General features: G+C 62.2%; 1 protein-coding gene across 7 annotated transcripts in view; it reads left to right on the top strand.

Moving 5' to 3' along the window:
* LOC105496668 (tumor protein p63 regulated 1 like) overlaps positions 1-12,871 on the top strand; it is a 119,605-nt gene that overhangs the window by 84,754 nt on the left and 21,980 nt on the right. For all 7 annotated transcript variants that reach the window (XM_071067511.1, XM_071067505.1, XM_071067508.1 and 4 more), the window contains one exon: positions 10,267-10,509. In XM_071067511.1, coding sequence (XP_070923612.1) covers positions 10,267-10,509 — 243 coding nt within the window. The remainder of the gene's footprint in view (positions 1-10,266; positions 10,510-12,871) is intronic.

The following is a 12,871-nucleotide window of genomic DNA, read 5'->3' as shown; positions in this document are numbered from 1 at the left end:
CCTGAAAACACTCCCAGGCCCGCTCAGTACCTGGGGCAGATCTTTCCCTTCCTGCAGGGCCGCCTTCACCTTTTCCTGAGCCCGTCCTTGCCTGGATGCCAGCCCTGGCCCCTGTGGCCAGCTCTGTTTCCAAGACCACTTTTGATCCTGAGCCCCTGCACGTTCGCCGCCTGGTTTATTTATTGTCGTCAGCATGGAGGGCCGGGGCCGCGTCTCGTGTCAGCTGCCGTCTCCCTGCACCTGCGAGGGTGCCAGGATGTCAAGCCTAGGAAATGAATGTGAAGAGCTGACTTGCCTTTGTGGGAACTGACCGAGGCCAGCACACTGGGTGGGACCATCTGTCACTCCTGAGCCCACTAACTGGGGAGGGGACAGGCAGAGCAGGGCTGGGAGACTCCTGAGCAAGCATGCTGCTGTCTCTCTGGCTCCGGGGCCTCTGCCCTCTGCCTCGATGGCCCCCACAGCTGTCCTGGACTGTCTTCTCCACCTTTGGGCTCCTGCTCCAATGTCCCCTTGTCACCTAGAGCCATCGGAGGTGGCACGCCCCGTAACTGCCTCTCCTTCCCTGCGCCCTGCACTGCGCCCCGTAACTGCCTCCCCTCCCTGCGCCCTGCACTGCGCCCTGTAACTACCTCCCCTCCCTGCACCCTGCACTGTGCCCCGTAACTGCCTCCCCTCCCCGCGCCCTGCACTGCGCCCCGTAACTGCCCCCCCTCCCTGCGCCCTGCACTGCGCCCCATAACTGCCCCCCCGCGCCCTGCACTGTGCCCCATAACTGCCCCCTCTCCCCGCGCCCTGCACTGCGCCCCGTAACTACCTCCCCTCCCTGCGCCCCGCCTGCGCCCCGTAACTAGCTCCCCTCCCCCACGCCCTGCACTGCGCCCTGTAACTACCTCCCCTCCCTGCACCCTGCAGTGCGCCCCGTAACTGCCCCCCCTTCCCCGTGCCCTGCACTGCGCCCTGTAACTGCCTCCCCTCCCTGCGCCCTGCACTGTACTTGTCACAATTCAAATTCTCGGCTCAGCCACTAATGTGTGCTGGGAGGGGTCCAGGAAGCCCTGCTAAGCACCTGTCAGCGTCTCCAGCACGGCAGGAGCCTGTTACAGGTGGGGCCTGATTCACATCTGCAGGACGGTTGGATGGATGGACAGGTGGATGGGCAGGGGCGTGTGTTCAAGGACATAGGATGTCAGGGCTGACACCTGGGTTGGGCTCCAGGATGCTGGCAGCAGGGTTTGGAGAGGGGAGAGAAGCCTGTGTGAGCTGTACCTTCCCCCTTGTCTTCCCAGGCACTCGGCACTCTGGGTGGGAGGCCCTGGACCAGCCCGTTCAGGTGGTTAAAGTCTGGGCATCCTGTGGGCCGCCTGCCTCGCGTAGGCAGCAGCACAGGGCCTTGAGGGGGTGTGGCCTGCATACCCCACTGGGGCCTCCCACAGACACTCAGGGTCCAGGCTGCCCCTTGCTGCGACCTGGAAGGGAGGGGCTGCTGGGCTAGGCCTCTGGAGGAGGCTTCTCAGGGGAGGTGGGCTTTGAGTGGGATCTGGGAGGCAGGGGGCAGAAGCTGAGGGGTGTGGAGAAGGGTCTGGGGAGGGAGGTAGAGGCACTGTGAGGGGACTCCAGGGCGGTTAGCAGGTGGAAGACAGTGAGGGTTGAGGAGAGGGTGGGGCGAGGCCCTTGCACCAGGCCACAGTGGGCGGCTCAAATGTGAGTCCCTGGAGGCCCAGGGGGCAGCAGGCTACCCTGGAGTCATCTGAAATCACCTGGGGGTGTGGAGGGAGACGCGTCTGCAAGGCCCCCGTGTGGCACTAAACACAGAGTGGGTGCTGCAGACGGGCTCTGCCGCTGCAGGCAGGTGCAGGCAGGATAGCAGCGGTAGCCCTGGGCCTCGCAGTCCTGCAGACACACGTCTGGGCAGCCGTGCGGGGCTTCTGGGGGCGCGTTTCTCCAGTGTGAGGTGTGGAAAGTTCCACATGGCCCTGGCACGGGATTGGGCAAGGCCTTCCCTCAGCCCTGGGTGAGAGCAGAGGGTGCTGTGTGCACTGTCGGGAGAGGGAGGCTTCCCCCCAGGCGCATGTCGAATCTTGTTGGCATTTCCATCCGTTTAATCACGGGCTCCGGGAGATGCTGTGGGAAGTACCGGCAGGATGGAGGTCTTGCCTCGGTGGGATGGGCTCTCTCCCTCCGAAGCCCGGGCTGCTTGTCAGTCACTCACCCCTGGGCGAGGTTGGGGCCCAAGTTCAGACATGCCCGCGAGAGATCAGGGAGTTTGAGGAGCTGCATACTCTCTAAAAACCACAACAGTCTGGTCTCAATATTCTCCAGGGAGCAGGGACACGGACCTCCTTGTTCTACAGGGGCTGGGGTCACAGCTCAGAGCCCCGTCCAGGCTGGAGGGAGAAGGCCAGGAGGCCAGAGGGAGGCCAGCTGACCCCTCAGGAGACTCCAGGCAGACCCCGACACCAGACTCCAGCCCTCAAACATGCTGCCTTCTGGAAATGTCTGTTGCGGGCCCACCATGCACCACGCTGTGGCTGCCAGTGGTGGATGAAGCAGAGCATGTCTCTGCCCTGTCTGGAGCTCCCGTCCCGGTTGAACAGAACGGACCAAGAGTGTGCGGGATAAATGCCGGGCGGGGAGCAGGGATGCTCGCGCTGGTGCAGGAGCTAGAGAGGTGACAGGAGCGAGGGAGGCAGAGGTGGAGGTGGGCAGGGGCCAGCGGGGCATCAGGATTTCAGCTGACGTCCCTACTATGCTTTTCCACGTGCCTCCCTCTCTGACTGCGATCCTAACTGATTAGGATCAGAGGAATCTCCATTTCCACAGGGAAGCGAGACTGCATGGCCAGACCGTGGGCTCAGGTCCCAGTCTCCTGATTCCTGCCAAGCCCAGGGCCCCATCCTTGGCAGCTGACCTGGCCTCGGCTCCCCCCAGGATGGGATCCCTCGGGAAGCTGTTACTGTCTGAGGAGCAGGAGCTCTATCTTTCGTGCCTCTGCACTTGTGGCAGAGACAACGGTTTCCGAATGAGCATTTGTGCCCCGCCCTCCCCACCACCCCTGCTGGACCCAGTGCAGGGACGAGGTTGGAGGTGCCTTCGCCCCACATCTCCGCCAGAGGAGTCAGCCGAAACCATGGCCTTTGGAGACGTGGCCAGAGTCATTGTGAATTTTGCTGGCAGGTTTCTCTGTTATCGTTTCCACTAAAAACTACGTTCCATTCTGGACAGTACCACATCTGTCCTTTGTCATCCCACAGCACAGCCGTGACCGCCCATGTCCTTGCTTTGCATTCTGTCTTAATATCCTGGGCCCTGATAAAAGGCGCTGTAGACACTGGGAAGCGAGAGGAGTGGACTAGGGGGGGAACAGGGACACAAACTTGAAAAAAATGTATTTCCCATCTACATGTAAATAAAATCACTCAAGGGCCCCACGCCTGTAATCCCAGCACTTTGGAAGGCTGAGGTGGGCAGATCACTTGAGATCAGGAGGTCGAAACCAGCCTGGCCAACATGGTGAAACCCCGTCTCTACTAAAAATACAAAAATTAACACCTGTAATCCCAGCTACTGGGGAGGCTGAGGCAAGATAATCTCTTGAATCCAGGAGGTGGAAGTTGCAGTGAGCCGAGATCGCACCACTGCACTCCAGCCTGGGTGACACAGCGAGACTCTGTCTCAAAAAAAAAAAAAAATCACTTGAGACGGTTTACACATTTTAAACAGTCAACAGGTGCAATGGGAATCTTTTAACAAAACCACAAAATCCAACTTAATCTGAAATAGGATGGAACCCATGGGGCGGGAGGGTGACGATGGGGCCCAGCTCCCCTCCAGCTCCTGGCCGGTGAGGACAATGAGTCTTTCAAGGGGCTGTCCCCACCCTCCACATTCTGGGGAAGGCAGCCTGGACCCTGGGCACTGTCTGGGCTTGGGGCTCTGGCTGACATGGCAGGCAGTAGCACACCGTGGCCACTTCCCCAGTTGCACGGCCCACGTGGATTTCAGGGTTTGTTTCATCCAACCAAGAGTTTCTGGGCATCCTCTCGGTGCTGGCTGCCTGGACACCTCAGGGAACAGGAGAGACCCTGACCCCTGAGAGCACCTGCTCTTCCCCATCCATCCCTGTGCCCGGGGCTTAGCGACTGTCCTCTGAGTAGTGAATCTGGATTCCCGTCCCTGTTCCTCAGTGGAGCCTGCCCAACCGCAGTTCCTTCTAGCTGGATTTTTGTGCCAAGGCGTGAAGGTCATGCCTCATGCATGGGAGCTTCCTGGACGCTGGTTCCAGGAGGCCTCCTGCGTGAGAGTCACTTCTGATGAAAAATCTCAGGTTACTGTATTTCTGGACCCTCTTGATTCCCACAACCATCCTACGAAGTCCATGTTGACTTCTTGGTTTTTTTTCAAGACAGAGTCTTGCTGTGTCACCCAGGCTGGAGTGCAGTGGCATGATCTCGGCTCACTGCAACCTCTGCCTTCCAGGTTCAAGCAATTCTCCTTGCTCATCTTCCCAAGTAGCTGGAATTACAGGCACACACCACCATGCCCAGCTAAATTTCTTTTTGTGCTTTTAGTAGAAACAGGGTTTCACCATGTTGGCCAGGCCAGTCTCAAACTCCTGACCTCAGGTGATCCACCCACTTTGGCCTCCCAAAGTGCTGGGATGATAGGCATGAGCTACTGCGCCTGGCCAGTACACATTGATTTCATCCCCACTTTGCAGATGAGAAAACAAAGTCCTAGGGAGGTGGAGTGATGGGCCAGGTCACACAGGTGGAGCTGAGACTTGGCCCCGGGACTCCTGACCTCAGAGCCCTGCTTGGCCCCCTTGGGTCCCTGGGAGGTCTCTCCTGCCCCTCCCCTGGATGGACAGAGAAGCCTGGTTCCCAGGGTGGTGGCACGGGGGCACCAGTAGACCCAGAAGAACCCGCTGTTCTGGGATGGGGAGCCCTGGCCACCACTTCCTGCCCACCTTGTGAGAACCTCCAGACCTCAGCCATCACCATCCCCAGCGTGGCCGACGGTAGGTGCCGGGGCTTGGATTGGGGTTTCCAGCCAGCGGGATGGGGCTTCAGGGCTGACCTGACCTCTGGCCTCCCCCACACTGCTCCTCTCTGCTCTCAGACAGGCAGGCCAGGGGGCAGGCGAGACCCTCCACATTCCTCCTGGAGGGGGCCCAGCTACTAGGTGGCCTCATTCTCTGATGCCTCATTTTGGAGCAAGGTCACCAGCCTGCTGCCACCCCAGGGGCATGGGTAGGTCAAACCAGTGAGGTCTGGGAACTGTGTTGATGCCTGTGACTGGCAAGGCTAGATAGCAGCTCCATTTACCACTGCCTGCTGCCCACGCCCCGGCCCCGGCCCCCAGCCCCCAGCCCAGAGCTCATCTCGAGTGCAGGTGCACCCAGGGAGGTCCCCAGCCCATCTGCAGGGAGGAGAGACGAGGTCCCCTGGGTGGGTGAGTGGGGGCTGCCGGATCTGCCCTGGCAGAGCACTCCTGCCCTGCAACAAGGCCCTGGGGCCCCAGCAGGGCCTGGTGCGTCCGAGGCCTGGAGGCAGGCGGGAAGGCCACCCGCTGGCTCCCTGGCTCCCGCGCACTCCTTGGGTCAGGCCCAGGAGCCCTGCACACACATGTAGGCACTTGTGGCCGCCGCGGGCCGGGCGTGTCCTAATTAGCCCACTATCTTGGGAGCTCTTGTTGAAAGCAAAACAAACCAAAAAAGTCCTGGTTTTGCCCGGGTTCCTCCCTGCGGTTTCCGGGGGCCCTCTGGTTTTGGGAGACCCTGGGCTCCCGTGCAGGCCTGTGTTAGGGTCAGGGTTGCCAGTTTCAGCAGCTTGACCCCGGGCAGGAGCCAGGCCCCAGGCAAAGCTCCTTGCTGCCAGGCAGGAAGCAAAAGGGAAAACCAGAATCCTCCGAGCCAGGTGGAGGGGCCTGTGGAGGACGCCTGGGGAGGCCTAAGGGGGAGGTCAGTGACCCAGAAAGCCACCCACACTCCCCAGACGCTGCGTTCCCAGCTGCACTCAAAGCTGCAGCCGCAAAGCCTCTGCCACCCACTGGGGACGCGACAGGGGCGGTGACCACAGGCAGGGCCAGCGTGCAGGGAGAGAGGTCCCCTGGAAGCAGGAGGAGAGGACAGTGTCCCCTGGGCACGAGGACAGGCCCAGTAACCCTGGGGAGGAGGGGGCTTCAGAGGCCCCCGCCGGTGTCACTGAGCCTGAGGATCGGAGAGGACAGAGGGAGAGACCGATATCGGGGCCCTGCCCGGAGAAGCCCTGCTAAGGGAGCCTGCCTGGGGCTCCCGGCCAGAGAACCGCGCTGGGAGGGCTTCAGGCCTGCTGTCCCGACACTTATCCGCTAATTAGAATTCCCGCGTGGGGCTGCCTGCTGCAAGGGCCCGGCTCACTCCCGCTGGGCTGTGCTGGGTGCAGAGATCCTATCAGCTCTTCTCCTCTTGCCTCAATGACTAATTCCTTGGCACCTTCCTCAGATCATTCAAGAATGTGGACAAGTTAAAATATGAACCACGTTGCCGTGGGTCTGCGTCCTGCTTCTCCCAAACAAGGGAGGCGCGGGCTCTTTGCCCCACTGGCTGTCCTGTTCTCGGGGATGGAGCAGGAATGGGAGTCGGCAGTTGGGGGGACCCTGGGGCCTGCCCTTGCCTGCCTTCCTCACCTGAGAAGCCTCAGCTGGGCAGCCCTCGAGTCCCGGGATGTTCTTGCCCAGGGGACTCACATGAGTCAGGAGTGGGGAAGTCCTGCATCCCTGAGGCCATCCCAGGGCCCAAAACAGGAAAGACCCTTCCAGGAAGGCCGCCGCTGGTTGCGTGGAAGAGAGAGGGTACCATGGGGGCGGTGGGCAGGCTGGCACCCGGTACCCAGTGGTGGGAGGGGCTGGCTCATGTCCCGTACTCACTTCTGGGCAGCTGGACTGGGGGAGCCGTCCTGCGTTCGTCCGTTTGTTCTACCAGCTCACTTGTTCAGCGAGCCTCTCAAGCAGCCGCTCTAATGGAGCACTGATTGACGGTGTTGGCTCTGAGCCACGTGTGTAATTCTGCGTTTTCTAGTAGCCGCATTCAAAAAGATGGAAAGGAACTGACAGAAGTCATTTAATTATTTCCTGTATTCACCCCTAACTGTGATGGTTTCAGTTGTAATCAATAGGAAATGGTGAGTGAGGAGTTTTCCGTTCTTTCCGTGGCCCTGAGCCCTTGGAATCGGGGTGCGCTCACACACTGCGCTCGGCTCCATCCACATTTCACACACCCCAACCCTGTGTGGCCAGTGGCCACCGTATCCAGGGTCCTCGTGGGTTCACGCTCAAGTAGGGGAGACAGAAGCCTTGGGGGACATGTGAGCCTGGCCTTCCAGAGAGTGGCTGTTAAGATGCTCAGACTGGGTGACGAGAGAACACCCGAGGCCTGGGGGCTGCTCCTGCCAGTGTGGCCAGGGCTGACCCCTCAGAACAGTGACCTCTGAGCCCAGACAGGGCTGGTGCGGATTCGTGTGCAGACCACGAATTCGTGTGCAGCTTCCAGGCAGGGCCTGGGCCTGTGGTCAGGAGCAGCTCTCCTCACCTCGGAGACCTCTTGGGCCTTGGTGAGGAGTCTGGGAACCGGGGACTCTGGGGCGGGGCCTGTGCTGTGCAGCCGGAGCTTGGCACTGCCCTGTGTCACCCCCACCGTCACCCAACCTCCCATGTGTGGGGCTGAGGCAGGGGTCCATCCTCTCTGCCGGGAGCCTACTGGCAGCTCGCTGGTGCCCAGGGTGGCAGGTTCCCCAAGCCAGACACCAGGAGGAGCAGGAGTGGCCTTTCTACACCGTTCTCTGAGCAGGGCGGTGGCTGCTTCCCCAGACCCCCTCACAATAGCCCAGGAGCCGGGAGAGGTGAGGGTCACCCTTCCCTGGGATATTATGTTTTGTTTTGTTTTTTGAGACAAAGTCTTGCCCTGTCTCCCAGGCTGGAGGGCAGTGGCGTGATCTTGGCTCTCTGCAGTCTCAGACTCCTGGGCTTGGCTCTCTGCAGCCTCAGACTCCTAGGCTCAGGAGATCCTCCCACCTCGGTCCCCAGAGTGCTGGGATTACAGGCGTCCCCCCGTGATGGTTTTAACCTGACACCATGTTTCCAAGGCTCGTCCATGTGGCAGCGTGTGGGAGCTTCCTTCTGTCCTTATGGCCGAGGAAGAGGCCACTGTCCAGACACACAGTTTTCTTTATCCATTGGCCATTCGGTGCACCCTGGGCTCCCGGGAAGGGCCTGTGGCGCAGGAAGTTAGGAAGGCTGTGGGGGGTGCGACAGACCAGGAAGGAGGCTGCGCTGGTGCCGGAGAGGTGGGCAGGGCCCGTGCTGCAGGGGTCCCCGTTCCATTGCTGGGTGGGCTCCCCAGGTTGACAGCTCACAGCCAGCTTAATGGTGCCAGATGATGGCAGCTTCAGCCGAGGCCTGGTGCCAAGACCCTTGCATTGGAGCTAGGACACGGGTCGGACCTGGCGGCTCAGGCCTACTGGGGGCTGTTAGCTGTCCTGGGCTGGAGCACCCAGGGAAAGTGCCTGCCTGGCCTTCGGTGGCCCTGGGAACAGTGGTGATGGCTCTGGTGAGCACCAGTCCCCTGTCTCCTGCCCCTCCAGCATCCCAGGCTGAGCTGCCTCCACGTTGGACCGCACTCAGTGGAGGACTCAGTAGAGGACTCAGAGAGGACACAAACTCTGGACTTGCCCGGTATCCTTCTCCATCGGATGCTGGAGGGGCCGGGGGCTGTGGCCCTCATCAGGGACCTCAGTGGATGTGTGTCCTAGGACCTGCAGAGCCGAGGGCCTCTGGGTCACTAAACCTAACGCCTCTGATGGAGAAGGCTGAGGTACAGGAAGGGGCTGAGCTTGGGAGTCCCGGCCAGGCCCCTAAACCCTCGTGTGCGGGGGATGCACCTTTTATTTTTTGGCTTGGAGGGGGCAGGCTGGTGGGAGGGGGGAGTGCGCTCACAGCACGCCACAGCTTCTCTAAAGAGGGGCACAGGGCAGAAGGACCCCCCGCCGCCCGCCTACGCCTGGCTGTGCCCTTTCCTGCTCTGCAGTCCCAGTTCACGGTCTGGGGGTCTCAGCCTGCACCTTGCTGGTTGCTGGTGACCTTTGTGCCATTCGCTGGGGCCGCTGGATGCCTGGGGCCAATCGTGTCTCCAGCCCCATAGCTCAGGTTCCTCATCTGTAAAATGGGGACAGTCACGGTGCCCATCGTAGGCCGGGGGAGAGGGGTAAAGGAGTTTGTTTGCGTTGAGGCTCAGGGGTCACGGGAAAGCTGTTTATGCGTCTGCAGTGTTCCTCCAGTACCCGCCTCCGGGTTTGGAAGGGGGGTCTTCCTCGGTGGCCCACCAAGTGAGGTCTGCCCTGCCCTGGATCTGAGACACCGAGGCCGGGCCAGCACCCCCTCCCTCAGCTGGGGCCTCCCTTAAGCTCCTGGCAGAGGCTGATCCGTGCTGGGGTCCCGGCGGCCCACAGAGGGTGGCGCAGGGGACGCACTCACAGGGGTTCCCATTCCTTGGTGTGTGGTCCTGGTGGGGGAGCTGCGGGTAGGGGCCCAGCGAGAGAACCCCGGGCCAGGGGGCAGCAGGGGTGGGGCTTCGCTGGCCCCTGAGCTCGGAGCGGCCTTTCCAGTGTGGGTGAGGCCGTTCACCGGGAGACGAGGCCGCCCACCTGGGAAAACAGGGCTCAGCCATTGAACAGCAGCCCCCACCCTATCCCACCACCTAGAGGGCCAGGCCTAGTGGGGGCCCGAATCTGGTCTCCAGCACCTCAGGGTCACCCACGCACCCAAGCCCAGGTGTGCGCACCCTGCACTCAGGGCCCACTTGTGCCTGGCCCACCTCACCCGCTGCCTGGCTCCCTGGGGCTGGATCTCCCCACTTTGAGCTGTGAGGTCCAGACCCCGATGCTGCCCAGAGGGTGCAGAGAAGCCCGTGTGGGCATCAGGGCCTGGGAGCCTCCCCCACCCAACGCCTCCCCTCCAGGTGTGCAGAGAGTCTATTCCGCCTCATCAACGGCTGGGTGGATCCCCAGAAACCCTGGCACCGGGAGGCTGATGGAGGGGAGGGCGAGGTGAATATGTCAGTTTATCCCAACGCAAGTAGTGGCCTGTTGGGATGGGGGAGAGACCCGGGGAAATATTTGGGATGACTGGAGCCGCTGGCCCTTTAAGGCTCCTGTAACAGGACACCTCCTAGACGGGACAGGACGACTGACTGTGTGTGTTTCCCCTCCCTCCTCCCCTTTCCCGCGCCAGGCCCAGTTCAATTTGCTGAGCAGCACCATGGACCAGATGAGCAGCCGCGCGGCCTCGGCCAGCCCGTACACCCCGGAGCACGCCGCCAGCGTGCCCACCCACTCACCCTACGCGCAGCCCAGCTCCACCTTCGACACCATGTCGCCCGCGCCTGTCATCCCCTCCAACACCGACTATCCCGGACCCCACCACTTCGAGGTCACTTTCCAGCAGTCCAGCACGGCCAAGTCAGCCACCTGGACGGTAAGTCCCCTGCTCCCTGCGGGCCGTGAGCTGCGGGCTGGAAAGGAGGTGGCCGCGTTCCCCGCACCTCAAGAGGTCCGAGCTCGCCCCACTGTCTGCTCGGGGCTCCCACCTGGCCCGGGCCGGGAGGAGCTTCAGGCAGGAGGCGGGTCTCAGGGCCGGGCAGTCTCGGTGTGCCCACCCCTCTGGACGTGAGTGGCCAGAGAAAGTCAGCCTCCAAAGGGCCCCAGAGGGGACGGGCTTGGCCCGGCTGCTGAGGTCTCCGCCAAGACTGGCCAGCGGCTTCCCCATGCTCAGGTAGGGGCTTTGGTTTGAAATCCTCTCCTGGGCAGAGGCAGGGGCTCTGCTGCCAAGAGTTGTCTGTCCAAGACAGGCCCACAGCCTAGGGTCTGCAGAGCCTGCCTCCTCCAGGCAGCGAGACGCATCTGCGGGTGGGCGGGTTTGGGCTTTGCCAGCACTGTCTCTGGGGTGTCATTTCCAGGAATTGACATGCGCCGAGGAGATGGGGTGGAACCACCGTGCCGAGGACTCAGGTCCTCACTGCGGTGCCCCTGGGGACAGCCTGGCCCACGGTGGGGATCTTGCTAACTCTGATAACATCACCTGTGCACATGGCCACTCTCCTCGAGCCAGGCACCGTGCTCAGGGCTTTGAGTTGAGCTAACTCCTGCACCCACCAACAACGCACGGGGCTGACTCCATCACTGCTCCCTTGCACATCCAAGGAGGCTGAGGCGCGGGGAGGGAAGTGGTTCGCCCAGAGTTCTGCTCATAGTAAGTGGGGGCCACCAACTCTGCATCTGTATTCCTACCCACTGAGCTGCCCTGCCCAGACGGCTTCCGGGGTGGGGGTCTGTCAGGAGGGGCAAGGTCAAGGCTGCATGACCCCAGCCAGGAGTGGAGGGCACGCGGGGGTTGGGCGGGAAGAGCAGCCCCAAGAGCTCTCCGGGTTTCCCCTCCTGCACCGAGGAGGGGGCAAGGGAGCCCTGCCCAGACACCTGGGCCACGGCTGCAGGAGGGGCTCTATGGGACACATGGTCGGTCCGGCCCACTGGGCAGCGTCCCCTCCCCCATGAGGTCCCGCCTCCCCTGGGCGCAGCTCAGTGCTGGCCCCCTGAAGTCCGTGCAGGGCAGCTGCATTCCCACCCACTGTGGGGAGTGCTGAGAAAAGGCCCCTCGGGTTTTTCCGCTTTAAGAATCGGGTCCCACTGTGCTGCCGGCCATAGCTGCGGTTTTCCCACGCTCCTGGAGGGCCGAGGGGCAGGGCGGAGCCTAAGGTAGCCTGTCAGGCTCTGCAGGTAGCTGGACAGTCCTGCCGGGCTGGTCTGGGGTCTGGGTTCCAGGCCCCGCCCGCCCCCACCTGCGGTTGTTTCTGATTCTCACTCCAGCCATGGGCTCCCCCAACTGCTGGCTCCAGGCTAAGAGAAGGCTCAGCCCAGACTCCCTGGGCTTGATGGGAAGGGGCTCTGTGGGCTGTTGGGCCAAGGGGCAGAGGACCTGGCACCTCCTCCAGGGCCTCCCACCCCCATCTGGCAGGGAATGCCGACCCCAGCCCTAACGCCCCGTTTTCTCCATTTGGAAATTACTCCTCCACGCTCCTTACTGCACGGTGGAGATAAGGATGGGAAGACCGTGCTGGGGCCGTGGTCAGCACAGCGCTTAGCTCACAGCAGGAGGCCCATGTGTTGTCTTCATTGTGGTGGTGGTGGGCATGCTGGCCTGGGCCTCCCAAATGAGTGGTTCTGTGGCAGCTGCACCTGCCTGTGGGGCAAGGGAGACCAGGACTATCCCTCCACCCTGCTTGAAGGTCCGGTGAGGCCACCTGAAGCCAGGTCAGAAGGCCCCAAGGCATCCTCACCTGCACACTCCAGCAGCGGGAGCCCTTCCACTGCTTCTCTCCCACGCTCAGGCTTGTTGCCCAAGTCCACTCTCTCCCCTCTGGGGACACTGACCTCCTGCCCTGGGGTTTACGATGCTGGTGGTTTCCAGAGAGTGTCCCCTTGCAGTCCTGGCAGGCAGCTTGTGGGAGCTCTGCCTCCCTTCCTCCCATGGTCTGGGGATGCTGGCGGGGTCTCCACTATGCTTGGGGCGCACTGCATGTGGTCTGCGCTGATCTTCCTGGAAGGACAGGAGCAAACCCCTCTGCTGGCTGACGTCCCCCACCTGGGGTGTCTGCCACCCCCACCTCCTGCCAGGTGTGGCATCAGGTTCAAGGGACTTCATGGTTTTGTCTCAATTGCCTTGTTCTGCAGGACGGGGCGGCCTTGCCCTGCGGGACGGGCTGGTCAGCCGCACCCGGGGGAGGGGAAGGCTCTGCCTGGTGCCCAGGAGAGGAGCAGCGACGCCTCCTCGCTCCCTCCCT

The sequence above is a fragment of the Macaca nemestrina genome, chromosome 1, assembly GCF_043159975.1.
Source record: "Macaca nemestrina isolate mMacNem1 chromosome 1, mMacNem.hap1, whole genome shotgun sequence".
Classification (NCBI taxonomy): domain Eukaryota; kingdom Metazoa; phylum Chordata; class Mammalia; order Primates; family Cercopithecidae; genus Macaca; species Macaca nemestrina.
Note: the sequence above shows the minus strand (reverse complement) of the source record. Positions and strands in the feature narration are given on the sequence as shown.